Source organism: Bos indicus, chromosome 19 (assembly GCF_029378745.1).
Source record: "Bos indicus isolate NIAB-ARS_2022 breed Sahiwal x Tharparkar chromosome 19, NIAB-ARS_B.indTharparkar_mat_pri_1.0, whole genome shotgun sequence".
In the NCBI taxonomy this organism is placed as follows: Eukaryota; Metazoa; Chordata; class Mammalia; order Artiodactyla; family Bovidae; genus Bos; species Bos indicus.
In genome coordinates this window covers 53,758,423-53,786,106 of record NC_091778.1, presented here as the reverse complement: position 1 = coordinate 53,786,106, position 27,684 = coordinate 53,758,423, and the positions used below count along the sequence as shown (strand labels likewise).

Genomic DNA, 27,684 nt, shown 5'->3' with positions numbered 1-27,684 from the left:
GTGTGACCCTGTTTTTGTTTGGGCAGGGAGGAAGAGGGTTTATATACAAAGTCAAGAAGGCAGAATAGATTCTAAATAGTAATGCTGGCTAACTGTGTGGCAGATTTACGGGTGATCATCTGTATTTTTACATTTCCCCATTTCATGTATTTTACTGTTTGATAAGAAGAGATAATAATATCAGCTTTCTTTTTTTGTGAGGAATCATTAGGGTTCAAACAAGTAAGTCCTTTGACAGGTCATAAGGTGGAGAAAAAAACCAACATCCTCCTCTGTTTTAGAATTTCTCCAGATGAATACCCAGATCAAGGAAAACAAGAAGCCAACCAACTCATGTGGAGCCTCTCAGAAAGAGGAAAAAAGTTCAGACTTGTTTCCTTCTGCTAATTCAGGTGACACATCTTTCCAAAATTGACGGTGACATTGCTCAGACCACCCTGGACATCACGAACACCAACTGCAGGCTGGACATGCATCAGAAGATACTGGCTGAGCTGGATAAGGAAGTGAAAAAAGTCAACGACCTCATCAACAACAGTGAAAATGAAATTTCCAGGCGCACGATACTGATTGAAAGAAAGCAAGGCCTCATCAACTTTTTCAACAAGCAGCTGGAGCAGATGGTTTCTGAACTTGGGGTAGGACCCCAGGATCAGGAGAGGCCACTTGGGTTGATATCTGTGCCTGGCCATTTCCGAAACTGCTTATGTTCAGGGACAGACTCATGTAGGACACAGGCGTTCCCACCCTACCCCTCTTACGGGTGAAATGCACATGTCTGTGTAGAATGCTGACTCAGGGGCTGTCTGCAGACCTTCTCTGTGGGGGCACATAGTCAATATTTCAGGTGTTATAGACCATATGGTCTCTGTTGCAACCCCTCACCCTAGCGGTTATGAGGAGCCACTGCAGTAGGTAAACAGACAAGTGTGTCCATGTGTGATGAAACCTTACTTATGGGCCCTGAAGTCTGGATTCCATATAACTTCCACCTGGCATGAAATTGTCTTCTTTTGCTATTTTGTGTGTCCCGTGGACTATGTGAAGGCAGGCAGCGGGCAGGATCTTACTCACCGCTGCTCTTAGTGGTCTGATGGGTTTGAGGCTTGAAGTTCAATAGGTTATCCAGTGTCCCTGACCTGAGGACCCCACAACAGCCTCAAATCCCAGAGCAGCAGGGGCAGTTGGTGGGGATGCTCTTAGGTAGACCCCAACCAGAGCATGGTCTCAGAGCTGTAACTTGAATGGATTCCAAGGGAGTAAAGACCCTAACCTATGACAGTCTGTTGTGAAAAGACAATTTGCAAAGCCCTTTTGGGTAACAGAGGCCCCACAAGACTGGGGCGTGGTGGGGCCAGGCCAGTGGAGGAAGGGAAGCTGGTGGCAGACCAGCAGATTACCAGAACAGAATCTCCCACAGCAGGTCAGGCCATATGGCCTTGGACCGCAGAAGAGGGGACACAATGACAGGGTTCCTAGGCCCTCTGAGTAAAGATCCCCTACTCAGCATACAGATGCATGATCTCAGGTGTCCCGCCCTCTGCAGCCCACCCTGACTTTAGGGACTCAGTCTGCTTTCTGGCGAACATCGCTTTCAGGGGGAAGAAGTGGGGCCCCTGGAGCTGGAGATCAAGAGGTTGACCAAGCTGATCGAGGAAAACAACACCAACGTGACGCAGGCCCAGGTGACCTGGCTGCGGCTGCAGCAGGAGATGGTGAAGGTCACACAGGAGCGCGAGGAGCACCTGGTCTCCCTGGACATGTCCAAGAAGGAGATCCACATCCTGGAGCAGAAGAAAATACGGATAGAAAGTGAGCTCCCCTGCCCAGCCCCTCCACAGCACCTGCTGAGGCTTTCTGGTGCCATCTGGTCCCACCGGGTCAGCTGGGCCGGGCAGCCCCACAGGAAGTGCTGCCGGGTGTCTGGGGCCCACTCTGCCTGGACACATGGTGCCTGTTTCTTCCCAGAGGTCCTGCCGCCTTCTTGTCCGGCCCTCTGGGCTCCCAAACCTGCTTGTGCGAGGTCGGGGTCGTTGCTTTCCACCCTCTGCCCCGGAGCTTGCTGACCTTTCCTGGGGACTCGGTGTCTGAGCGGCAACCACGTCCCCTTCTGCCTCCGCTGTCTGGGTAGGGATGCCCGAAGGTCAGCGGGGAAGGAGGGCGCAGTGTGCACAGACCCCCGATCTCAACCCCCGGGGGCCACTCCCCACCCCCGGTCACCCTCCGCACAGACAAGATCAACCAGGAGAAGAAGGAGCAGAAACAGATCGAGCGCCACATGAAGGACCTGGACAACGATCTGAAGAAGCTCAACTTGCTGATGAACCAGAACCGGTGCAGCTCCGAGGAGCTACAGCAGGACAACCTGGCCACGGAGGGCGAGTTCGTGCGCTCGCTCAAGGTGCGCTCCGGGCTCAGAGTGGATGGGCGGGGCAAGCAGGTGCGCGCAGTCCTCGGCCCCGCCCACCGCCCCTCTCTCCTCTCCACGCAGGCCTCAGAGCGGGAGACCATCGAGATGCAGGAGAAGCTGAACCAGCTGAGCGAGGAGAAGGCAGCCGTGCTCAACAGCCTGGTGGAGGCGGAGTGAGTGCCCAGGCGCCGGTCCGGAGGGTCGCTGCCCACGGTTCACGGTTCACAGAAACCAGTTGGTGCGCGGGGAGGGGGCGGGGGAGGCGCGGCCCTGAACCTCAGCCGGATCCCTGGGAACAGCGGAGTTCTGTGCCTCCGGGCAACCCTTCTGCAAAGCCATGATGGTGATCATTGGAAGTGGAGTGGCTTCCTTCCGCACAGACCTTTTAAAAACTGTATGATCTTTCTGGTGCCTGATTATAAGAGTAATCCAGACCCAGCGGTAAGCATTGTAAACCATAGCAATGAGTGCAGAGTAGAAAGGAGAATCACACTTAATCCAGCCCTCTTCCTTTACGGTTTTCTCTGTAGGTTTCTTTCATTTTTTTTTTTTTTTTTTTTAAACCATAGTGCGATTTTCTCTGTCTGCCTTTGAAGCAGCCTTTATTATATTTCTCTGTGGATGTCTTCCCCCTCGGGGTGCACGGGTCTGCGTTCCGAGCTGCGAGGACCCCTGAGCCGCCCTGTGTGTGCCCTAATTGGCTCATGTGCTCTCCAAGGCGCTGAGCGGCAAAGGGACCATTCGTTCCCTGCGTTTTGACAGAGTCGACACATAACACTACCTGGAACTTTTTCAAGGGATCTTAGTGCCTGCAGGCTGCTACAACTCAACACCACAGGCTGGGGCTTTATAAACAACAGGAATTTGTTGCTCATAGTTGTTGAGGCTGGAAGTCTGAGATCGGGGTACTTGTGAGGTCGGGTGAGGGCTCTTTTCTGGGTTGCAGACTTCTCACTGTGTCCTCACAGGGTGGCAAGAGAAGGGAAGCTCTCTGGGGTCTCTTTAATGAGCGCACTAATCCCATTCATGGGGGCTCCACTCTCATGACCTCATCACCCCACCACCACCACCAAAGACCGGGCATGAGGATTCCAACATGTTGATTTGCAGGGTGGGGACACAAACATTCAGACAACAGGGGTGGAGGGCATATGTCTTTGCTAACATTTTAATAGTTTTCAGGCTCTTGGTCTATTTAGGCTTTTGACTTCTCCTTATGTCAACTTTTGTCACTTATACTTGACTTACTCAGCTTCTCCTAAAGCTACGTATCTGCTTTCTCCCTCGTCCCCCCTTTCTAGGTGAGAGTGAAGGGCCTTAGGGTTGAGTTTACCTTCTGGTCCCAAAATGGGGGACATTAGTTTCTATTTAAACCCTTGCCTGGGTGCCTGCAAATTAAGCATGCCACCTGCTCAGCAAGGGCACCCTGTCATCAGGAAGGCAAGGGTCTCCCAGCCCATCACACTGCTCTTTGATATCTGAGCCCATTCCAAGCACAGCACGCCCCAAGCACAGTGCACCATGCTCACCGAAGTGTCAGAAAGAAAACCCCTTTGTTCTGCAGCTCTTACACTGCCTCCCCTCCCCTTAAAGACACCAGATCATGCTTTGGGAGAAAAAAATCCAACTTGCAAAAGAGATGCGGGCCTCCGTGGATTCTGAGACAGGCCAGATGGAGATCCGGGCCATGAAGGCAGAGATACACAGGATGAAGGTGGGTGGAAGGAGGGAGGTGGGGGGCCTGGAGCTTGGGGTCCTGGGAAGAAACCACTCTGGCATGGCAGCCTACACTCCAAGCACACCAAGGAAACTCGCTGTTCCCCCTGCTGACTTTCTCCACCAGTGCCTGTCCAGTTCTTGTTCTTACTGCACCAGAATGGTCACAGGACACGACGACCTGCACAGTATTCACGAAGCACTGTTACCCTCGCTCCAAGCAGCGTGCTCCATCCAGTATTTCTAAATGCTGACTGTGACCAGTCCCCACCCAATCTCGTGACCCGCTTGTGAGATGTGTCCCACCATTGGACCAAAAAGATTCACTCCGTAACAGAGTGCAAGGAACACACCCACATTTCCCCGTCAAGTCATGTTTTTCTCTCTACTGTCATCTTTAGCTGGATTTCATTACCTTAAAAAAAAAAGGCTGGTAATTAAATCACAAGCTGTCACTGAGCCAAAGGTTCAGGAACTTAAGGATACAAATCACAGCAGGTCATAAAAAGAAATATGACATCACTTTTACAATTACATGGTCCATAATAACCCTGCTGGCTGAGTCCAGAGGAATTCTGATCAAATGCGTCCACTATGATAAGTTTAATAAACACTCATTTAACTGACTTTTCAAACCACAGAAGCCATGTATGTTGCTGCGGCAGGTCAAACACTGTACCACAAAGCTTACACACACACACACACAGACGCACATACGTACATAGGTGCACACATACACACACACACACACACACACACACAAATGGGCTGCCAGCCCCCTCCCTCCTAGTTGTGTTTCGGTTTTGTTTTCCTTCACCAAAATAGTACATATAACTCAGCAACTTATTCTTTTTTTAGTGATCCAGACATGAACTTTCTTTAATAGTTGCAGAATATCCTATGGATACAACATAATTTAACGAAGCCTTCCCAGGTGGATGTGAAGATGCTGACTGTCTCCAGTTTGTTGCTGTCTGTCACTACTAACAATGTTACAATGACATCCTTATGGAAATCAGCATCCATATTTTTGGGGGTCTCTTTCTGGGCTGTCTTCTGTGTCTACTGATCTAAGAGCCCAAATCCACACCATCTTGATTTTTTTTAATATTTATTTGACTGCACTGGGTCATCTTTGCAACACATGGGATCTTTAGTTGCAACATATGGGATCTAGTTCCCCGACCAGGGACTGAACCCAGGCCCTCTGCCTTGGGAGCACAGAGTCTTAGCCACTGGACTGCCAGGGGAGTCCCCCTCTTGTTATTTTAAATCAACTTTATTGAGGAATAATTTATTTACAGGGCTTCCCTGGTGGTTCAGCAGTAAAGAATCTACCTGCAATGCAGGAGACATGGGTTCAATCACAGGGTCAGGAAGATCCCCTGGAGAAGGGAATGGCAACCCACTCCAGTATTCTTGTGCCGAGAATCCTATGGACAGAGGAGCCTGACGAGCTGCAGTTCATAGGGTTGCAAAAGAGCTGGCCACGACTTAGCGACTAAACAGTAAACAAACTTACATGCAGTAACGTGAACTTACTTTAAATGTCCAGTGTGCATAATGTGGCCACCACCCCGTGGAGACAAGGACCATGCCCTCCTCTGCAGAAAGCTCCCAGACACCCCTCACAGTCCCACTCCCACCACAGCCCAGCCCCCAGCCCCAGGCCCCAGAGACCCTTCAGGCCACCATCTCACAAAACCACGATGCCTTTTTCCTAACAAGGCAATTAACCTCAGTGTGATACAGTTAACCAAACTACGAACTCTAAGCAGAGATCACTGTTGTTTTGGCTAATGTCCTTTTTCTACTCCAGGACCCAACCCCAGGCTGCATGTGGTCCTCACGTGTCCCCATCTACCCCTGTCTCTGTCAGTTTCTCAGTGTCGCCCTGCTGACCTGGTATTCTTGACATGGACTGAAATCATTCTGACCAGTTGACAAAGCCCCCACGTTCCTTTTTTCCCTGGGGCATCACCCTCACGAGTTCCCCGCTGGTTCAGTTGGGTGCGGAGGGAGGTGGCGCAGGCCCCTCTCCTGCCCAGTCCCCTGCCCTGTGCACCCAGGTCAAGCACGGGCAGCTCCTGAAGCAGCAGGAGAAGATGATCCGGGACATGGAGCTGGCCGTCACCCGAAGAGATACCATCTCCACCCGGGCTGAGGGGCAGAGCAAGATGGACAAGAAGCTGTTCACCCGGACAGACTTCCACCACAAGCAGACCGAGCTCCGACGGAAGATCAGGGACATTCACAAGGTAGGGGAGACGGGCCATGGGGAAGGGGCCCCGCCTCGGGCCACCTGTCCACGGGTGGTCAGCTGGGTCATCAGCCCCACTGGCAGGCGTCCGTGCGTGACCAGCCAGGGCCGAGTTTCTGAGGCACTTTCTCCAACTTGGGCTTTCACTCGGTCCTTCCAGCCTGCTTCTTGGGGGGTCCCTCCCCACCTCATCCGCCTTACTGCCTCTTCTCCCAGCCCTCATTCCTGGAGCTGCCATCCCAACTGCTGTGTCGGGGTTGTTTTATGAGAAAGAGAAGAGACAGTGGGGGTTGGGGGATGGAAGGAGCTCAGCTCCTGAGTCAGATAGGCCACTTTCTTCTGGACTGGGGGACAAAAGTCTGAGCCCACACCCCACATGCTGGTTCTGGGTCAAGACAGAGTGGCGGCCAGATCCACAGGTGCTTCCTGGGTGTCCCTAACGCCCTGCTCTGATCAGGCCTTTGCTTGGGAGTTTGTCTTGGGTTTAACAGAAGAGCCATGAGGCAGGTGCAGCTCAGGACTGGAAGCGGCCCCGTTTTTGCCCCCTCTTCTAACAGAAACGGCGTCAGGGAAACACGGAGTGTTGGTGAAGAGTGTGAGCCCCTGTGTCACTGATGCCCAGTGGGTGCTGGGGATGGGCTGATGGGAACGTGGAGGGCACCCACTCGAGCCCGTGTCCCCATCCACCTGGCCACATTGACCAACCATTCGGTGTGTGCCTGCCCAGGGAGGGGACCAGCTACGGCCCCTGTGCCGCCTCCTTTCACCGTCACCAGGCAGGGATCTGAGCTCAGATTTCCCTCGGCCCCCACTGGCCGGCTATGTGGTCTCAGTGGGCGAGAAATCTTCCATCCCCACAGTTCCTCATCTGTCAGTGGAGACGGGGCAGTGACCCCTCCAAGAGAGGCAAGGGTTGTCCAAGACAGAACCTGGCCTTGGAGCCCCACCGTGGGTCCTAGCCCTGCTCTTCTACTTGTGGCTCATGCATATTGTCCAACCTCTCTGTACCTTGGCTTACTGACCTGTGAAATGGGTCCTCACCTCGTGGTGTCACCCAGAGGACCAGGTGGAGAATGTTGGAATAGCCCTGGTCGGGGGAGTCCCGCATGAGGAAAGAGTAGCTGAAAATGATGGATTTGATCCAACTGCTTATTTGAACGTTCCTGGAGGTGCAGAGGGGCCTTTTCTGGTCCTGGTTTGTGCATTTCTCTGCCATGTTGGCCACTCCTGGACTTTCTTTTATCCACCCCTCTCCACCCCTCCTTGCTCCCCAGGGGCCTCCTCTGCCCAGGTTGGCAACAGAATCCTCCCCCTACTGCCACAGAGGGTCCGGCCATGGCTCCCTCGCTGGCCTCCCCACCTGAGGCACTCTCCTACACCCCAGCTTTGGAATCCTCCCAGATTGTGTGCATAGAGGGTCCTGGGGGTCCTCCCTGCCTGACTCTTCTCTGTCCGCTGAATAACTGGGGGCAGGGTCCCAGGATGCTCCTGTCTCACCACTGCCCCCCTCCCCCCGCCGCCGCCCCAGGCCACCGAGGAGTGCACCCAAACCATCCTGGAACTGGAAGAATCTCAAAAATCCATGAGTGACTCCCTCCTGGAGAAACAGGAGCAGTTGTCAAGGATGCAGGTTGAGGCCGACGAGCTTGAAGTTGAGCTGGACCGGCTGGCGACCCTCAAGCGACAGGTAGGCAAGCCCCAGGGCCACAGGAACCCAGCAACAAGGCCTGCTCTGGCCCAGCTAAGCCCAGGCTGATCACAGCAATCTACTGCTGTCGTCCACCTCACATTGCTCATGAAGGCTCCACGGGCCAGCACTGTCCTGGGTGCCAGGGGTAGAGTGAACAGAAAAGGTGAAAACCCCTGCCCTCCCTGAGGTCACCTTCTGAGGGTTGGAGGACAGATAATCAAACTAATAAGCACAATGATACCTCATCTCTGATGGTGACAGATAACTCTGGAGAAACAGGAAGCACAGAAGGGGTGTCGGGTGGATGGGGGCAGCACTAGGAAGGAGGGTGGTCTGAGATGGCCACACAGGGAAAGTGACATTTGAGTCAAAGTTTGAAGGGGAGGCAAGGGATTGAGCACCCCCAGGTACAGCAGGAGTGGAGGCTGCCCAAGGCCCCAGGCTTGCAAGGCTTGGAGGGGGCAGCACCGTGACCATGGGCTGCTCCCTCAGGGATGGGGTGGTGAGGAGTGGCTTGGGATCACTGCAATCATTTGGTTCTCATGATGAGTGTGGAATGTGAGGGCCAAGAGTGGACACAGGACCTGTCTTAGGCCATCATAGTTCTTAAGAAGGATGCATGGACCAGGGTAGCCTCAGGCTAGTGAGAAGCCATCAGACTCTGTGTGTCATTTCAAAGCTGCCCCACTGGGATTTTCTGCTGGATTCAATATGGTGTGAGCAGAAGGCAAGGGTCACTCAGGGCTGCAGTGTTTGGGCCCGATCAACTGAGATGGGTGTGGTGGGCACCTGGCAGGTTGGACTGTGGGTGAGGGCGGGTCCATCAGCCCCTTCCCCTGGATCTGCCAAGCTCTCCACTGGCGCATCCTTGAGTCAGAGTTCGTGCCAGGCCAGCAGGTGTCTTCTTTTGAACATGCATAGCCTGACATGGGGTCTCTTGTCCCTCCCAAGAATCTTTCTGAGCTCGTGGCCCTGCAGACGCGCCTCAAGTACCTGCAGGCCGTGAAGGACGGGCGGTACGTCTTCATGCTCCGCAATAAGCAGTCACTGCTGATGGAGCTCAAGCGTCTGCACGACAGGCTGGTCAGCATCGGCACCATCCTCCACCACGTGAAGGAAGAGTACCCTCAGTTCCAAGAGGCCCTGCTCAAGGTCAGCCAGTCCATCGACAAAAGGCTGGAGTCATCTGGGTCCTAGAGAGCCCCAATCCCCAACCCCCACAAGGAGGAGACCAGTCTTGTGTGTCATCAGAACTGGAATCTTCCTACCCTCAGAGAATGACACCATTTAAGAGAGACAGGGTGGCATTGTAGGAATTTTTTGTAGGAAATCCCTGCATCTGGGGTTCCATTTTGGTGAGTCTTCCACTTGCAAAGGCAGTGTCAGTGAACACAAACCTGCATGCCCACGTTGGGCTAACTTCTCCTAGTAAAACTGGAAATACAGGCCTCTGCTCCTGCCCCCACCTCCAACATGGGTTAAATCCAGATTCCCAACTTATGGGAGCAAGTCCAGGGGGATGTGAATCCCTGGCTGCGTCTAGAGGCCTAAAGCCTGAGGTGAGATCACACAGGTGTGTGACCACAGACCTCCCTTTGTCTACCCACTTCTCCAGAGTCCTCGTCCACCCAGGGTGCCTCCCCCTACACTCTGACTCCCAAGCACCTGGTACCTATGCCTTCCCTGCAGTTTAAAGGGAAAATTTTCTATAAGATAATTTTAAATGTTTCAGGAGGAAAATAAAATTTTTTTTCTGAATGTGCGAGAAAAAGTGTATTTATTCTACACAAACCCCACAAAGAAGCAGGGAAGCCCTCAATCACACTCTGACACTGCTGTGTGGGGCTTTCTGTGCCTGGTTCCACCTGACAGGGTCACAGGATCCAACTTTTCACTTGAAAATTTTGCTCCTCTTTTATTATTAATTTCCATTGGAGTATAGTTGCTTTGGGCTTCCCAGGCAGTGCTGGTTTCCCTGACAGCTCAGTTGGTAAAGAATCTGCCTGCAATGCAGGAGACCTGCACTGGATTGGATTCTTGGGTCAGGAAGATCCCCTGGAGAAGGGATAGGTTACCCACTCCAGTATTTTTTGGCTTTCCTTGTGGCTCAGCTGGTAAAGAATCGCCTGCAATGCAGGAGAACTGGGTTGGATCCCTCGGTTGGGAAGATCCTCTGGAGAAGGAAAAGGCTACCCATTCCAGTATTCTAGCCTGGAGAATTCCATGAACTGTATAGTCCATGGGGTTGCAAAGAGTGGGACATGACTGAGCGACTTTCACTTTCACTTCAGGTGGTACTAGCGGTAAAGAACTTGCCTGCCAATGCAGATGGAAGAGATGCAGGTTTGATATCTGGGTCAGGAAGATGCCCTAGAACAGGGCGTGGAAACCCACTCCAGTATTCTTGCCTGGAGAATCCCAGGGACAAAAGAGCCCAGTGGTCTCGGGCCATGGGGTTGCAAGGAATCAGACACCACTGAAGCAACTTAGCTCATGGTTGCTTTACAATGTTGTGTTAGCTTCTTGCAGTACAAGCTTGCTCCTCCTAACAGCCTTTTCTCACTGTACGAAAAGTACCGTGTCATTGAACATTTTCATGACAGTCGGTTTTATGGGTTATGACATTTTCCTTTCAGAAGAAGTTTAAGTTGCTTCCACATTTTCGGCCTCTGGGTGATAAACTCGCACAGTCAGGCCTCTGGAGTGGCCTGGTGGGCTCTAGAACGCGGAGAGCTCGCTCACTCGGGGGCGTCGCACCCTCCCCGGATCGCAAAAGGTGAGGCCAGACCTCTCCCCAGAGCCGTCTCTCCTGCAGTGTGCATGGCCACTGGGCCCCTCCCACTTTCCAGGGGCGCCGAGGCCAACAGGGCGAGGATGCCCCTGCACGCCCCACGACCAGAGGGCGCACGACCGGGGATGAGCACTCATCAAGGGCGCCTGCGCAAGGAACTGTCACGTGACTCGCCGCCACTGCGCCGCGGGCGCTGGATCCCGAGGTGGCCGCTGCGGCTGGCGCGCGTGCGCGGAGGTGAGCCGGCCCGACAGCTGGATTGGGGCTGCGGGTGGTCTCAGCGAGTGGCGGTCCGGGGCGGTCCGCGGCAACCCCACAGACTGGTGGCTTGGCGGATCCAGCAAGTCTTCAAGCCCGAGAAGGGAGGGGTCGATCGATAGAAGGGTTGGTTGTCAGTGCTTTCCTTTTGGAGAAGTTGAGGTCATCGTGCCAGGGCCGCGCGCCAGCGGTCAGCAGTGACGACAGTGATCTCGGTAACATGGGGACCCCGGAAGCTCCACGGTACCCACTCACTGCCCCCGAGCTGGGCGAGGAAGGCTGTCCTTGCCCACGTTCACAGGGAGGAAGCTGAGGCACGGGAGGTTTAAAATCCTTCAGCTGCCTCTGCCGGTGGTGGAGCTGGGCTCTGAACCAAGCTTGTCCATACCACCACTGTGGCCTGGGGAGCAATGGTTCAAAGTCATAGCCCAGAAAACGAGGCGACAGTCCCTCCGGGGCGCCACTTAACCTACTGACCGTCAGTCCTTCCCCATTTTTCTCTCTAAATTGTCGAGCACCATGAGTGTGGCCCTTCCCCATTGTAGGATCTCTTCCCTCTTCTAGGCTGTCTTCCCTGTCTGTAAAATGGAAACAGGGAAGGGATGGGGTGCTGCCCTGACTGTGCCACTGGCCACCTCTTCAACTTCTGAAGTCTGGGTGGGAAGGGCCAAGACCTTCCACTCTGAATTCCCCAAGTTTCTGAATAATCACCATCACAGATGTGTCTGGCAGAGTCAAGTGGAGCTGGTACACTGTGTGGTATAAAAAATTTATATTTATCCCGTCTTTGTCTCCAGTTCCTGACACACAACTCCTAAAAACCCTAGAATCTTGGTGGTGATAAGAATGTCTGTTTCATGCTAATGAGATGACTGGGGGCTTGTAAACAGCTTCAGAATGGGAGCTAGTCCCCAGAAGGACCAAGGCAGGATTCCAGGGTGGGAACTTTCACCTGGCCTCAGGAGGCTGGTGATTAAGTTAATTACCAGTGGTCAGTGATCTCATCGTTTCGTACCTACATAATAAAACCCTAAACTAGTTGGGGTTTAGACAACTTCCAAGCTGGTGAACACATTTTGTTGCTCAGAGGGTGGCCAGCCCAGAGAGGGCATAGAAGCTGAGCACCCCTTCTCCATACCGCCCTCTGGGTATTCCTAGGTTGTATCTTTTATAATAAACAAGTACTTTCCTGAGTTCTGTGAGTTGTTCTGAGTTGTTCTAGCCAGGTATTGAACCTGAGGTGAGGGGTGTTGTGTGAACCCTGGAAATTGATAGCCACGTGGTCACAAGTGACAGTCTGGAACTTGCAGTTAGCGTCTGAGGTGGGGGAAGTTCATGGGACTGAACCCTCAACCTGTAGGGTCTTTGCTAATCCAGTAGTTCTTGTCAGAATTGAATTGACTTGAGTGTGAAAAAGCCCCACACTTTTGGTGTTGGAAGTGTTTGCTCTTACACCTAACATACTGGTGAAGTATGGTGGCCAGAATGTTCCAGGTGACTGACTGGTCTGTGTTTGGGACAGGCTCAGACTCTCAATGACGTGGGTGCACTTCTACGGTGGGTGACTTCTTCCCACCCCCACCAGTATCTGCATGTTTCCAGAGGCCGTGAGAAAGCAGCTTACAGACCTCCTGCCACAAGGAGCTTTGCTGACAGAGGTTCAGCTCCTGTGCCCTGAAATCATCACTGCTATCTTCTGCAAGGGGCCACCTCCTGGCCCTTAACACTAGGGCAGGCTTCTTCTGGGAGACCTGGACCCCTCTAAGGACCAGCTTTGGCTTGAGGACTCCCAGCACCATGGCCTTGCCCAACCTTCTTTAACCTGCATAACAGTCTGGGGCTCTGGGAGCCACCACTCTCCTGTGGGGTCAAAAGGGTGGGTACATGTGGGTGGTCTCAGCCTCTCTGCCAACCTCCCCATTTTGTCTCAAGCAGATAAAAAGGATTCTCTGAGTAAAATCCTTGCATATTTAGTCCCATATCCATGGCTACTGATCCTCAGGGGAGCTGGACAAACAATGTTCCTTACATAAAGATAAGCAAGATGCAGGTGATAACAGTCTTAGCACCAGAGTCACCAGAGCGAGGCTCCAGTGCAGTGGCTATGGCAGAGACCCACAACCAGACCCCACATGGGCAGGTTTCTCGCACACCTGACAGCAGGGGCCAGGAGGGGCTCCCCTTGCCAAGTCCTGGGGGCCAGGTCTCTCTCCTGTGCTTGGCCGTCCCTGAGTGTTGCCCTGGGTTGTGGTGCCCAAGACCCCTCAGAGACTGTATCCACATCCAGGTCAGCAGAGAGGGACAGAGAGAGGGCGCACTTCCGCCCCATTGGCCAAGACCTAATCACCTCAGCCACAATCCTCATACAAGAGTGGGACTTACTCCATCTACTGTGGGAACTTGTTCTGCTTGATCTGTCACGTGGGTCTTTGTTAAGTCATTTTGTTATTTCGTCTTTGTTAATCATTAAGTCATTTGGACAGACATTCTAGATGCATTAATTTGTGACATATTAGAAGACTTCACAATGCGCAGAATTCTGCAACTCCCTGTTTGGGACTTTTCTCTCCTTTCCCTTTTTCCTCCCTGCCCCAGGTCTGCCCTCACTCACTTCTGCCCTGGGCGCTGTTGGGCCAGCCCCAAGTTCAAGTCTGGAAGCTGCTTTGAGAGTCCCCTGAGGTCCTGGGCATTCCCTCCTGTTGTCCTGTTGAGCCTGGTTGTTCTGTCTGCCTGCTTCCTAGATCCACTGTCCACCCATGATGAGGTGGCCACCATGCTCCCGCCCCCTGCTGGGGGTCTGCACCCTCCTCTCCTTGGCGCTCCTGGGACACATCCTGCTTCATGACTTGGAGGTGGTCCCCCGAGAACTACGAGGCTTCTCCCAAGACGAGATTCACCAAGCTTGCCAGCCAGGAGCCAGCAGCCCAGAATGCCGTGGCAGCCCCAGGGCAGCACCTACACAGTGCGACCTGCCCCCCAACAGCCGCTTCGACTGCGCCCCAGACAAGGGCATCACCCCGCAGCAGTGTGAGGCCCGTGGCTGCTGCTACATGCCTGCAGAGCGGCCTCCGGATGCCCAGATGGGGCAGCCCTGGTGCTTCTTCCCTCCCAGCTACCCCAGTTACAGGCTGGAGAACCTGACCACCACTGAGACAGGGTACACAGCCACCCTGACCCGTGCCGTCCCGACCTTCTTCCCCAAGGACATCATGACCTTGAGGCTGGACATGTTGATGGAGACCGAGAGCCGACTCCACTTCACGGTGGGCAGGATGGGGGCCAGGGGCTGGGCAGGGGCAGAGAGAGTGTGTGGACAGTGGATGAAGATGGATTCTGCTGTGCTTAGTGGCTCAGTCATATCCAACTCTTTGAGACCCTATGGACTGTAGCCCGCCAGGCTCGTCTGTCCATGGGGATTCTCCAGGCAAGAATACTTGAGTGGGTTGCCATGCACTCCTCCAGGGGATCTTCCAACCCAGGGACTGAAGCCAGGTTTCCTGCATTGCAGGTGGATTCTTTACCATCTGAGCCACCAGGGAAGCCTGAAGACGGACTCTATGGGGTGTTTATTTATGCATAGATGTGTACTGTACCCTCACCCAGAGTCTGGGTGTGAGCAGACCTGGCATCTACATTCAGGGGATAGTGGGTCACTAAGACAGTGACTGGCAGGCTCTAGGAGTGTTCTAGAGGGGAGGGCTTAAAGTGAGGTGGTGAGAGGTTAGGTTCCCCCCCAGGAAGTGACATCCCAGCTGGGACCTAAAGCAGGAGGCAGGAAGGGGGACATTCCAGGCAGTGGGGGGTGGGATCCCAGGCACTGAGGGCAGGGCCTCTTGTTCGATTTATTCCCAGCCGCTGGGACAGTGTCTGGCACATAGCAGGCGCTTGGTAAAAACTTGTCAACTGAATGAATGTCCAGACACAAAGGTGAGAGAGCCTGCAGCACGCAGTTCAGTAATACCCAGTTATTTTAACAAAGTAATTAACAACAGCCGTGAATTACTGAGCGATGACTGTGTACCCAGACAATGGTTGGGTGATCTAATTAGGTTTTCTCATTCACCCTGTGACTAGGAATGCCAGGCCAAAAACCATTGCCAGATTCGGGAAATAAAAATACAATTTTGAATTTCAGATAACTAAGGAATTAGTCTTTTTTTTTTTTTTATAGCCTAAGTAAGTCCCATAGAATATCTGGGACATATTAATACTAAAAACAATTGTGTGTCAGAAACCCAGATTTCCTGGTGTTCTGTATTTTACTGGCAGCCCACAGGAGGTGCTCTCCTGGCTGTATAGGAAACTGAGGTTCAGGGATGTGGACTAGTCTGTCCACACCTCCAGGCTCTGTGCGGCCGCCCTGGGACTTGAACTGAGTCCTTCCTCCTCTGGAGGGTGAAGGATGGAGTAGACAGCTGTTAGGGGCGGCCAGCCACCAAGGGCCTCATGACACTATTCTTGTCCTCTAGATCAAAGATCCTGCCAACAGACGCTATGAAGTGCCCTTGGAGACCCCGCGTGTCTATAGCCAGGCGCCGTTCACACTCTACAGCGTGGAGTTCTCGGAGGAGCCCTTTGGGGTGGTCGTGCGGCGGAAGCTGGACGGACGGGTGCTGTGAGTGCCTAGCCTCTGTGCCCCCCGACCCCAATCTGGGTGGGAGGGTCAGGGAGCTGGAGAGCATTGTCCCTGACCCTGTTGTGGTCCATCCTCCTGCTCTGGCCTCCTTGCTGTTCGTGGCCCCCGGGGGCCCTGGTGCTCACTGTTCCCTGCACCCAAGCCTTCAAAGGCCCCTTCTCAAAGGCCCCCCACTCACACTGTCCACCCCAGGGAGGCCCATTGGGAGTGATTTTCCCCGGGGGACACTTGGCAACAGCTGGAGACATTGTCACCACCAAGGCGGGGAAGCAGGGATTCCATCCAGTTCCCCGCAGCACCAGGACGGCCCAGAACACACAGGGATTGGCCCAAACGTCAGCAGTGCCTCGGCTGAGAAACCCTGTCCAGTCTAAAGGAGCAGCCCCACTCCAGGCAATACCCCCTACTCTGCTTTATTATTTATTTGTTTAGCACATAGTACATATCAATATGGGCTTCCCTAGTAGCTCAGCCAGTAAAGAATCTGCCTGCAATGTGGGAAACCTGGGTTTGATCCCTGGGTCGGGAAGATCCCCTGGAGGAGGACATGGCAACCCACTCCAGTATCCTTGCCTGGAAAATCCCCATGGACAGAGGAGCCTGGCGGGCTACAGTCCACGGGGTCACAGAGTCAGACACAACTGAGTGACTGAGGACAGCACACAGCACATATCATTTTACCAGACACTGCGGTTATTAACTTGTCTCATCCTTTCTCTTGACCCTGTGGAGCCTCGGAGTGCCCTAACTGCCTCTGGCTGGGCAGCTCCATGAAGTCTGGGAGCAGTTTGGCCCTCCTGGGGAGGTGGTACTCAGAGCCACAACTCCCAGGACTGGAAGGGTTTTGGGCAGCAGCCGCTTGTGGTCAGGGCTTACGGAGCTGTCAGCTTCTCATGTGAGGCCACCTGGACTCTTCTGGCAGGCTGAACACCACGGTGGCCCCCCTGTTCTTTGCGGACCAGTTTCTGCAGCTGTCCACCTCCCTGCCATCCCAGCACATCACAGGCCTTGCCGAACACCTTGGGTCCCTGATGCTCAGCACCAACTGGACCAAGATCACCCTCTGGAACCGGGACATCGCCCCTGAGGTAAAAGGGTGGCAGAAGGGGGTCTGGGATCAGAGGGGCCTCATGGGCCAGGACGTAAAGTGGGGTGTCTGCCATGTCCCAGCCCAACGTGAACCTGTATGGATCTCACCCTTTCTACCTGGTCCTGGAGGATGGCGGGTTGGCTCACGGGGTCTTCCTGCTGAACAGCAATGCCATGGGTAAGCACGGGGCACTGGGGCCCTCCACATCTTCTGGCCAGTTCTGCTTCTAAGCCCCCAGCCAGGGTTTCCCTGGTGCAGCTACACCCCCTCCTACCTTGAGGGCGCTGGGGCTCTCTGTACCTGCCTGACAGGCTGCAGTCTCAGAGGAGGGGGCAGAGGATTGGGCCTTGTACATTCTCCGAGAAATGAGCAGTGGGCCATGGCCTCTGCCAGCTCTATCCTTCGGTGCCCCTAAGGTGAGACCTCTGATGTGAGGAGGGGGACTAAGGCCGAAAAGGGGGGCCTCAGGCTGCTCAGCACCTTCCTGTCCTGCTCCAAGTCTCTCAGTGAGCTGGGCTCAGAGTGACTGTCCTGGGTCCCCCAGCTCCCTGCGGGAGGACCTCTCCAGCAGGTGTTTGGCCCATTGGTGCAGCGCTGAAGGCCCTGGGGAAGGGGGGTGAGTATTTGTCCCTGAGCCCCAAGGCTGCTTCCTCCAGATGTGGTCCTGCAGCCCAGCCCAGCCCTCAGCTGGAGGTCGACAGGCGGGATCCTGGACGTGTACATCTTCCTGGGCCCGGAGCCCAAGAGCGTGGTGCAGCAGTACCTGGACGTCGTGGGTAGGCCTCGCCCCAGCCCCGACTGCTCCCTCCCCAGCCCCTCCTGCCCACTCACGGTCACCTTGGCGCCCAGGCTACCCGTTCATGCCGCCGTATTGGGGCCTGGGCTTCCACCTGTGCCGCTGGGGCTACTCCACCTCTGCCATCACCCGCCAGGTCGTGGAGAATATGACCAGGGCCTACTTCCCCCTGGTGAGTGCTGGGGAGGGGCCTGGGGCCCGTTGGGGGGCGGGGGTGGAGAGCCTGGGCCCCGACCGCCCTGTGCCGTGGCCGCAGGACGTCCAGTGGAATGACCTCGACTACATGGATGCCAGACGGGACTTCACTTTCAACAAGGACCACTTCGGGGACTTCCCGGCCATGGTGCAGGAGCTCCACCAGGGCGGTCGGCGGTACATCATGATCGTGGTGAGTGCCCCTTGTGTCCTGTGCCACGCGGAGCGGGCTCTTTTGGAAGCCAAGGGTCTGAGTGTCCGGTGGCGCCAACTCAGTGGTATCGTTGACCTGCCGTGGGCACGGAGGACGTTTCTGAGGGTCTTTGGTATTGAGGGAATGTCAGATTTATAGGCTTGGCCTTTGCCACCCAGTGATGTCCCTGGAAATGTCTTTGCTTAGGATCCTTGCAGCTGTAAGTTGCTTGAACCTCTGAAAGCAAGTGGTGAGGGCATTCCTCGGCTGACACCGCTCAGCTGTGGGCAGGCCAGGTGGAGCTGTATGCCGGAGCAGCTGCAACGCTCCATGAGACCCTTGCTTTTCTTTCCAGTGGTCAGCTCTGCCTTGTGGGGAGCAGGGCAGGCTCTGAGTGGTTCAGCACGAAGATGCACTTCCCTAGGCCAGTCCCCGCAGCCAGAGGGGTGCGGTTCGGGCTGGTATAGCTTGTGAGGGGGTGGTGCCCAGAGGAGGAGGTGGGGATGGGGAGACAACCAAGTGGTCGCCATTGTGGATGCCCTTCAGAAGAGGAAATCCATTTGGAATTGGACTGATGGTCATTTCCATCCTCAAGGCCCCTCTGAAGGGAACAGTGTCCAGGGCCACTCACTCAGAGTAAGGAGGGCAGGTGCAGACCATTTATTTTTTTTTTTTTCCAGGTTCATAATTTATTGTACAAATTGAGTATCACATGATGAGTTGACATTAGCCTCTTCAGGCATGGGAACTTAACAGATAATGTACAGTTCAGAATCTGTTTATGTTGCTATCACTGCTGGAGTTTTTTTAGACCTTAACTTGAAGTATAAGACTATCAAAGCAATACTTCCGTACGTGGCCAGCACACAATTCATTCTCCCTGTGAGAGTGTAAGAGTTGAAATATTTTTTGATACCAGTGAAATGGAACTGGGCATCAGCTTCTGGACCTGCCATGATTTCAATCTTTCAAGGAGTTCAAACTCCCAGACCATTTATTTTTGTTTCTAAATGAAATAAATGGTCACTGTAGAGCATTTGTGAAATTCTGGGCCCTTCAAGCAAAAGTAACTTGCATCCAGGCGCTCCCTGTTTGGCCATCCGGGGCGGGTCACGTGCACCTCCACGCACAGCGTGTTGACTCGCGTGAAGCCGCATCCATTTCTGCCTTGCTAACATTTAGGGACAGCATTTTCCCAGCGATGGGGCCAAGGTTTCAGGTGTTTCCCTCTCATCCTGACTGGTTTCTCTCTCCAGGATCCTGCCATCAGCAGCTCAGGCCCTGCTGGGACCTACCGACCCTACGACGAGGGTCTGAGGCGGGGGGTCTTCATCACCAATGAGACTGGGCAGCCACTGATGGGGCAGGTACAGTGGGGCCTGGGGGGCAAGGGGGAGAAAGAGTGGTCTCCAGCCAGTGGTAGTGAAGGCGGGGTTCACAGCTGGGGGTTATAGTGGCTTCTGACAAGGCAGGGCACCTGGAATCCTTGTGTCAGGGGCCCTTGTTTGCAGGCAGTTCAGACACAAACTCCAAAGCTCCTCAGAGAGACCTCAGAGTCCTCTACGTGCTCTGGGTCCCCAGGGGCTTCCTGGGGCGGAGTGGTGGGGGTGCAGGGGTGCATCCAGAAGAGTCCCTGCTTCTTCCCGAGGGCAAGCCCAGGACCAGGAGGAAGGCCCCCAGGAGTGTGGCTTCCGGGGCCTTTCCCCATGCTCCTCCCCCTTGCAGTTCACTCACACCCAGGGGAGATGAGTGAGGCTGCAGCCCTGCCCGCAGCTGGTTTGCCCAGGGCCTCTGTGCAGGCTCCAGGGGCCTCGTCTGCCCTCTGACCTCTTGTCCAGGTGTGGCCTGGACTCACCGCCTTCCCCGACTTCACCAACCCCGAAACTCTTGACTGGTGGCAGGACATGGTGACCGAGTTCCACGCCCAAGTGCCCTTCGATGGCATGTGGATCGTGAGTGTGGCCCTGCCCCTGGGTGTCCTGTGGCCTTGGGGACCAGCCCCACACCCTGCACCACGTAGGATGTCCACCCCCTGGTCCTTTCTCGCAGGATATGAACGAGCCATCCAATTTCGTGAGGGGCTCAGTGGATGGCTGCCCGGACAACAGCCTGGAGAACCCGCCCTACCTGCCAGGTGAGCTGTCCCCCGATCCCTGCCTGCCTCCACCCGCCTATTCCCAGCACTAGTCAGCTGGGGATTTAATAGCTCAAATCAAGGGATTTCCCTTCTCTGGTTTGGGAGGCTTGAAGCCCTGGTTTCTGAGAAGCTGATGGATAGCAGGAGCCTGGGACATGGGAGGGAAGCCTCAGGAGTGAGGTTCGTGTGGGGAGACCCCAGCCATGTGATGCTGACCGGGCATGTGCTGCTGAGGCGAGACCCTTCAGAGGGGGTGCTCCAGGCGCAGCTGGTTCAGGAACAGGCAGAGGTGAACTCTAGGTCTGCAGAGGTCAGGCTGTGGCACCACCTTGTCCTGTCCTTGGAGAAGTGGAGACTGTACCCAGGTTCCAAGGGGCTCCAGGATGTGGGGGGCACCAGCCTGCTGGGCAGAGGCTCCAAGGAAACAGCCCCCTCTTCTCCAGGGGTGGTTGGCGGGACCCTCCGGGCAGCCACCATCTGTGCCTCCAGCCACCAGTTCCTGTCCACGCATTATGACCTGCACAACCTGTATGGCCTGACTGAAGCCTTAGCCTCCCACAGGTGAGGGGCCAGGGTTGGGGAAGGAGAGAAGGAAGCCCAGGTTCCCCCAGGGCCCCTGCCAACCTCATTCTAACCCCTCTTGCCCTCCAGCTCCATGCCTGGTGCCTCAGAGGAAGGGCATGGTGACAAGACAGGGAGCCAGGGCTGGTCAGGACCTCTGGCTTTCTTGAGCTTCAAGGGATGTTTGTCCAGCCTGGGACACATGCATTTTGAGGGTAGTTGGGTGGCAGGGTTGACTGCCTGGCAGACACGGGCGGAGGCCTCAGCTATCCGGCTCCTTGATCCCAGCCTGCCCTCCCTGCTGCACTGCCCTGCACTCTTGCCGGCAGTGATGGGGTTCCCAGTGACCCCGCTCAGCACAGCTCTCTCCACCCAGGGCCCTGGTGAAGGCTCGAGGGATGCGTCCCTTCGTGATCTCTCGCTCAACCTTTGCTGGCCACGGCCGATACTCCGGCCACTGGACAGGGGATGTGTGGAGCAACTGGGAGCAGCTTTCCTACTCCGTGCCAGGTGCGCACACCTGTCAGGAGGTGGGGCAAGGAGGAGAGGGTGGGCCCCCTCCAGGGGAGTTTGTCCAGAGCCAGGTCCTCAGAGAGATGCTGCTGCGATGGGGTGGGGCCTGCCGCCAAGTCCTGTGAGAGGGCTCACCTGTGCAAGTCAGCTACCTGTGCGAGTGGGCTCACCTGTGGTGCCCCTCTTTACAGCATCCCATCTTGGATTCATGCTTTGTTAGAACATCCCTTCTGATGACCACATTCTGAGTTGTGTGAAAACTGCATCTGAGCTCAGTCCAAAGGGCACCCCCACCCCTGTTGTCTCAGTGCCTGGCTCCACCTTGCAAAGAGAATTTTGATTCTTGTTCCAAGAGCTCTGATGCTGCAGACGTATTAGGCCCAGGGATGGCTCAGGAGCCCTGGGGAGAGGGTAGAGGTGACCCCCTGAAGTCACAGCTGAAGAGAGCCTCTGCCAAACCCTCCAGCCTGGAAGTGCTTTCCTAGTCACAGGCTTGCTTCCGCGTGTGATGCGTATGTGACGTCCTGTATATGACGTCCTGCCAAGCTGAGTCCATTCTTCCTTCACAAAGCCGCTGCTGGCTCTGCCCACGGGTGCTGACTGGCTCTGAATTTTACCCTGGGGCCAACGTGGGGGTCAGGCCTGAATCCTCTTTAACTTTTGCCATTGAAATTGTGTCTTGGTGTAGGTCTGTTTGAGTTCATCTTGTTTGGGACCCTCTGGGTTTCCTGTATCTGATTCCTTCTTCTGATAGGGAAACTAGTCATGGTGGATCAGTGCCCACCCTGATGTCCTCTACCTGATTATGTCTGCAGTGACCCTATTTCCAAATGTGGTCACATTTCCAGCAACTGGGGGTTAGGACTAGAACTTAACCTTTGTGGGGAGGGGAGGGGATTCAATTCATCCCTGGCCAATCCAGTTTGCCCTGCACACTCTAGGTGTTAAGGAGCAGATACAGCTGGTTGTTCTGCTGAAATCATAAGTGCAGGATGCACTAGCCATCGGGTGGGGGCTGGGTGGGAGGGTCTTTGGGAGAGATCCTCCTCCCTCGCCAGTTCAACAGACATGTCTGTCAGGCTCCTGGACTGGTCAGGCTGTGGCATCTGCAGACCTGTCTGACTCTGCCCTCCAGAAATCCTGCTTTTCAATCTGCTGGGGGTGCCCCTGGTAGGGGCTGACATCTGTGGCTTCCTGGGCAACACCTCAGAGGAGCTGTGTGTGCGTTGGACCCAGCTGGGGGCCTTCTACCCCTTCATGCGGAACCACAATGCCCTGAACAGCCAGGTAGGGCGGGGACGGCAGGGGAGGCTGTGCCCTGGGGAACGCTGCTTTCTGTGCCAGCCCTGGCTGGCCCCGAACTGCCAGGTCTCCTGGGGTGAAGGGACTGGGCACTGCCACCCCAGATCCCAGGTGCTTCCGCCACTCCCTCCACCGCAGCCGCAGGAACCGTACAGGTTCAGCGAGACGGCGCAGCAAGCCATGAGGAAGGCCTTCACCCTGCGCTACGTGCTACTGCCCTATCTCTACACACTGTTCCACGGGGCCCACGTCAGAGGCGAGACAGTGGCCCGGCCCCTTTTCCTGGAGTGAGTACCTGGGTTGGGAGCAATGGCCTCAGGCCCACTGACCCCAGGGCAGCCACCCTTCTGCGTTGGGTGTTCCAGGCACCAAAAGGAAGGAGGTGTGGCAAAATCTGGGCCCTCCCCACTGAGGTACCCCCTGCACCCCCCAGTCCCCACCCACTGGATTCCATTTCAGGGCTGGGAGCCCTCGATAACAGAACATCCCATGGTGAACACTGAGTACAGACCAGGCCTCCCAGATGGCAAAACAAGTTGTAAGTCTACTATGATTGAATCTGCTTGGGGCTTAAGATAATAAGACCACCAAAGAAATCCAATAGCTATCCCCCAGATAGGACTCGATATACCTGAGAAGTTACTATCCTGTAAAATGGCTCCTCGAATCAGAGGGTTAAAGGATTTTTCAGTAGTGTGGTAATTAGTCAGCTATTTGCAAAAATCTATTTTCCTCTCATCTCATACAAACTTAAATTCCAGGTGAATTAAGTGTCAAAAATTAAACTGTAGAAAAAGCCCCAGGAAAACAGAAGTCCATGTTTCCCTCTGCTCTGGCAGGAGAGGACTTTCTAAGCATCAAAAGCAAAAAGCAAAGGAAGGAGGTTTAACTTAGAGAAAAAAAAAAAATAATAACATTTCTTTGAACATAAACAGAAAAATAAACACCAAACTGCTCTAAACATAGATTGTCAAGGCAAATGAACAGCAGAAAACCCTTGTGGCTCAGTTGAATCTGCCTGCAATGCAGCAGACCAGGGTTCGATCCCTGGGTTGGGAAGATCCCCTGGAGAAGGGAAAGGCTACCCACTCCAGTATTCCAGCGTGGAGAATTTCATGGACTGTATAGTCCATGGGGTCGCAAAGAGTTGGACATGACTGAGTGACTTTCACTTGTCAATAAAATGACACTCTCCCTAACGTACAGAAATTCAGACCAAGTGTAAGACGAACATCAAGAACAAATAAAACACAGGGGCAAAGGCACAGTTTGCAAGTCGGAAATGTAGACAGGTCATGCCCGGATAACCAGGCAAGGGGAGGTTATTCTTGGCTCCTGCCTTGACTTCAGTTAGCCAGAACCAGCCCTGCCACGTGTAACCCAGGCCCTTCAGCTCCCTTCCAAACCTCCCCATGGGCCTCCTGAGCCCACTGACCTCAGAGGCTGCCAGACCGCCCTGCCAGTTTTTCCTGTTTGAAGGTTCCCCGAGGACCCCAGCACCTGGACTGTGGACCGCCAGCTCCTGTGGGGGGAGGCTCTGCTCATCACCCCGGTGCTCGAGGCTGAGAAGGTTGAAGTCACTGGCTACTTCCCCCAGGGCACGTGGTACGACCTGCAGACGGTGAGTCCTGGGGCCCTGAAGCCTGGGAGGATGGGGGAGATGGTGGAGGGGTCCTCCCTCTGGCACTGTTGGTATGGAGGGGTCCTTGCTACATGAGCGCCCTCACCTGGAGCTGCTCCACTAGCATCATCTTGTACAATCCTTGCAGGACCCATTTTTTAGATGGGGAAACTGAGGCTGGATAGGTGACTTGCCACCAAGCTGAGCCAGGACTCCAGTTCTCCTGCTTCCACACTCCTGCCCCTTCTCCCATCCTCTGAGCAGCCCCACCGGAGCCCTGGCTCCAGCCTCTCTTGCTCTGTCCCCACTGTGGACTGTCTCCGATCTTGCCTCCCAGCAACAGCACAGGGTCTTGGCACTGCTCAGGACCCTTTGTGACATGACATCCCCCTCCAGGTACCAATGGAGGCCTTTGGCAGCCTCCCACCTCCTGCACCCCTCACGTCTGTCATCCACAGCAAGGGGCAGTGGGTGACGCTGTCCGCCCCGCTGGACACCATCAACGTCCACCTCCGGGCCGGGCACATCATCCCTATGCAGGTATCTGGACCGGGCCCCTGAGCCCATTCATCCAGCCCTGGGGCTGCTGGGCCCCCACATGCCTCTGTCCAGCTGGAGGTCCGCCCCCAGGGAGAGATGCTTCTTCTGGGGGTGAGGATGACCTGGGCTGGGGAAGGACACATCCCTGCACTGACTTGCTCCCAGGCCAGGCAGAGGGGAGGGCCTCCTAGAGATTCATTGGCCCTTCTCAGAAAACAGTCGGTCTGCAAACCTCCATGGGCCTTGTGTCCTCTGAGGTGTCCCCCGGGTCAGTGGTCTCCATGGGCCTCCAGGCTACTTGGCCATAGACTGTCCTGCAGATCTTGCTTTCTTCCACTACGGCACTGTCCTAGCCTTGCATTGCTCATACCTGGGTTTGGAGGCCTCCACCTGGCTTGGGACAGTGATGTGGGCCACCCTCTCCCAGGGCCCTGCCCTCACGACCACAGAGTCCCGCAAGCAGCCCATGGCCCTGGCTGTGGCCCTGACAGCCAGTGGGGAGGCCCAAGGGGAGCTGTTCTGGGACGACGGGGAGAGCCTGGGAGTGCTGGATGGTGGGGACTACACACAGCTCATCTTTCTGGCCAAGAACGTGAGTCACATCCGCCCAGGCTGGAGGCCAACTTGGGGTGACTATCCTGACTCAGTGAGGGTAGCTGGGCCTGGGGTCCTGGGATAGCCACCTCTCCGGGTCAACCAGACTGAAGGGGAGAAGAGCCCATGGGCCAAGTCCCTCGACCAGAGTTCCCTGCACTGTGCCAGCATCCCAGGGGTTGCAGGGGGTGTGCTGCCCAGAGACCCTGGCCGAGTGGGGCTTGCTGCCCCAGACCATCTGCTCACACCTCCTGTCCTATCTCTCTGCTCCGGCCAGAACACCTTTGTAAACAAGCTGGTGCACGTGAGCAGTGAGGGGGCCAGCCTGCAGCTGAGGAATGTGACCGTCCTGGGGGTGGCCACAGCCCCCCAGCAGGTCCTCTGCAACAGCGTTCCTGTCTCCAACTTCACCTTCAGCCCTGACACAGAGGCAAGAGAGCCCACAATTGGGCCCAGAGGGCCTATCCCTGAGGGTGGGTGAGGGCGTGGGAAATACCAGCTGAGCTGGCATCATGGGACTCCCTGTCCGGCATGGAGAGGACACTTGAGTGTTACAAGGGGCAGAAAGGAAGCTGAACTTCAGGGAGTGGGAAGTTTAGTCCCTTACACTTCACATCTTTCCTCTGCCCGTGTCCACGTTGTCAGCCCCTGGTTAAAGGGCAGCTCGTTTCCAAAGCAGATTGAGGCGGCCACTGCCAAGAGTGCTGGGAGGGAACACAGCGAGACTCCCAGGGCTGGGCCAGGCCCCACGTCCACTGCCCAGCCACACTGCAGGCTCCCGTCTGCCTCACTTCAGTTGCCAACCCAGTTTTCCTATTTCTTGTCCCCAGACTCTGGCCATCCCTGTCTCGCTGACCATGGGAGAGCAGTTTGTCATCAGCTGGTCTTAACCCGGGGCCCAGCGGTGTGCTGCTCCTTCACAGACCTCCCAGTGGCCCAGCACTTGCACCCTGTCGGCGGTGTAGGGGCCTTGGGTCAGAAGTGCTTACCCTGAGTCACATGGCACTGACGTCCTCGAACACCCAGATCCGCTTGCAAGTCTGTCTCCTGGGCTCTGGGCCAGCAGCTCGGCTGAGTCATCTGCCCAGATGCCAGTCAGATCAATGCCCTGAGCGGTGCCCTGTACTGGAAATGTTTACTGGAAGCTTTGCTCCTCTGTAGCCTGTCACTGCAATGTGTGCACAGCCAGCCACCACTGCCCGCCTATGACGCAGAGGTGGTGCCTGGACAGGGTGGTACCTGCATTGCAAGGCCCCCCACCTCGGGAGGCCCTGCTGCTGGGACCCGATGACAGCACATAACTGGGGGCTGCTGCAGACTGCTTTCTGGGCCGCTGCCCCCAACTCAGCAGAGTTCATAGGACTCAGGGAACCCTCAATCTGAAGTGCAGTTATTTTCAATAAAAGGATGCGCCTGAAGGTCTTGATGCAGGAGGACTCCATCCTTGATGGGCCCTGGACATTTCTGGGCAGTGTGCGCGCTTCACTGTGTACTCAGAGCAGCACCCTCACAGCCCATCGCCTCACACCCCAGTATCCGCTCTCAGGTGACTGGAGAACAGCCAGCCAGGCCTGGTGTCGATCACCTGGTGGGAGATGCGCGCCCACCCCAACCCTGCCCAAGGGCTCTGTGGACTAAAGCTGCTACACCCACACCCGTTCCCAGACAACCACTGGTCTGCTTTTGGTCACTATAAATCAGTTTACATTTTTTGGAATTTTCTATAAATGGAATCATACAGCTTTTTTATTTGGGGGGGGGCTAATATTAATCTAACTGCTCTGAGATTCATCCGTGTTGTATGTGTCTTTTTCATTGCCACATAGTTCTCTGTGGTATGGAGGTGCCACATGGTTTATCAGATCTTAATAGCGTTAAGAGTGTTTTCAGCCTTTTACTGTTAGGAATAAAGATGTGGTCAGCAGTCGTGGACCAGTGTGAATGGACATGTTTTCATTTCTCTTGAGCACACACCAAGCATGATAGGGTCAGATCATATGGAGGGCGTGTGTGTATGACTGAACTGTTTTCCAAAGCGGGTGACCCGCTCTGTGCTCCTACCAGCTTTGCTGTGGCTTGGTCTGGTCTCTTCAATTTCAGTCATTCCAGCGACAGTGGATCTCATGGGTCCGATTTGTGTTCCTAATGACTGAAGATGGTGAGCACCTTTTCTTGGACTTATGTAACTCATAAATTTTCTTTGGTGAAGTGTCTGTTCAGGTATTTTGCCTATTTTTTTACTTGGATTTGTTCCCCCTGAGTTATAAAATAGTTTTTCCATTGCTACTGACAAATTACCACAATCTTCCGTGGCTTAAAACTACAGATTTATTCTATCACAGTCCTGTAGGTCAGAAGTCTGACTTGGTCTCACCGGGCTA

General features: G+C 54.9%; 2 protein-coding genes and 1 pseudogene across 8 annotated transcripts in view; 2 read left to right on the top strand and 1 right to left on the bottom strand.

Moving 5' to 3' along the window:
* CCDC40 (coiled-coil domain 40 molecular ruler complex subunit) overlaps positions 1-9,834 on the top strand; it is a 44,042-nt gene extending 34,208 nt beyond the window's left edge. For all 3 annotated transcript variants that reach the window (XM_070773929.1, XM_019982345.2, XM_070773930.1), the window contains 8 exons: positions 393-638; positions 1,599-1,812; positions 2,232-2,401; positions 2,492-2,583; positions 4,004-4,124; positions 6,196-6,384; positions 7,915-8,073; positions 9,028-9,834. In XM_070773929.1, the coding sequence (XP_070630030.1) occupies positions 393-638; positions 1,599-1,812; positions 2,232-2,401; positions 2,492-2,583; positions 4,004-4,124; positions 6,196-6,384; positions 7,915-8,073; positions 9,028-9,273 (1,437 nt within the window). In that variant the 3' untranslated portion in view covers positions 9,274-9,834. The remainder of the gene's footprint in view (positions 1-392; positions 639-1,598; positions 1,813-2,231; positions 2,402-2,491; positions 2,584-4,003; positions 4,125-6,195; positions 6,385-7,914; positions 8,074-9,027) is intronic.
* A 1,154-nt stretch (positions 9,835-10,988) lies between these two features.
* On the top strand, positions 10,989-27,235 carry GAA (alpha glucosidase). 5 transcript variants are annotated; one of them, XM_019981784.2, is made up of 20 exons: positions 10,990-11,104; positions 13,867-14,388; positions 15,595-15,740; positions 16,684-16,849; positions 16,932-17,028; positions 17,508-17,627; positions 17,701-17,819; positions 17,904-18,035; positions 19,292-19,402; positions 19,874-19,987; positions 20,085-20,169; positions 20,616-20,733; positions 21,110-21,243; positions 22,382-22,533; positions 22,687-22,835; positions 24,028-24,169; positions 24,566-24,709; positions 25,137-25,301; positions 25,581-25,733; positions 26,134-27,235. In XM_019981784.2, exons 2-20 carry the CDS (start codon positions 13,882-13,884, stop codon positions 26,191-26,193), a joined length of 2,814 nt encoding a protein of 937 aa, XP_019837343.2. In that variant the 5' UTR covers positions 10,990-11,104; positions 13,867-13,881; the 3' UTR covers positions 26,194-27,235. The 5 variants fall into 5 exon arrangements, 3 of the variants coding, with proteins under 3 accessions (XP_019837343.2, XP_070630035.1, XP_070630036.1); XM_070773934.1 differs by having other exon boundaries at positions 25,581-25,776; XM_070773935.1 differs by lacking the exon at positions 10,990-11,104 and adding an exon at positions 11,111-11,340 and having other exon boundaries at positions 25,581-25,776.
* Positions 18,681-19,044, bottom strand: LOC109574063 (ATP synthase membrane subunit K, mitochondrial pseudogene; annotated as a pseudogene).
* Positions 27,236-27,684: the final 449 nt, after the last annotated feature.

Coding starts and splice junctions, on each gene's coding strand:
- GAA (XM_070773934.1), top strand. CDS start 13,882: ATGATGAGGTGGCCACCATGCTCCCGCCCCCTGCTGGGGGTCTGCACC. Junction 19,988..20,084: donor CCTTCGATGGCATGTGGATC/GTGAGTGTGGCC, acceptor CCTTTCTCGCAG/GATATGAACGAGCCATCCAA. Junction 22,836..24,027: donor GCCCGGCCCCTTTTCCTGGA/GTGAGTACCTGG, acceptor TCCTGTTTGAAG/GTTCCCCGAGGACCCCAGCA.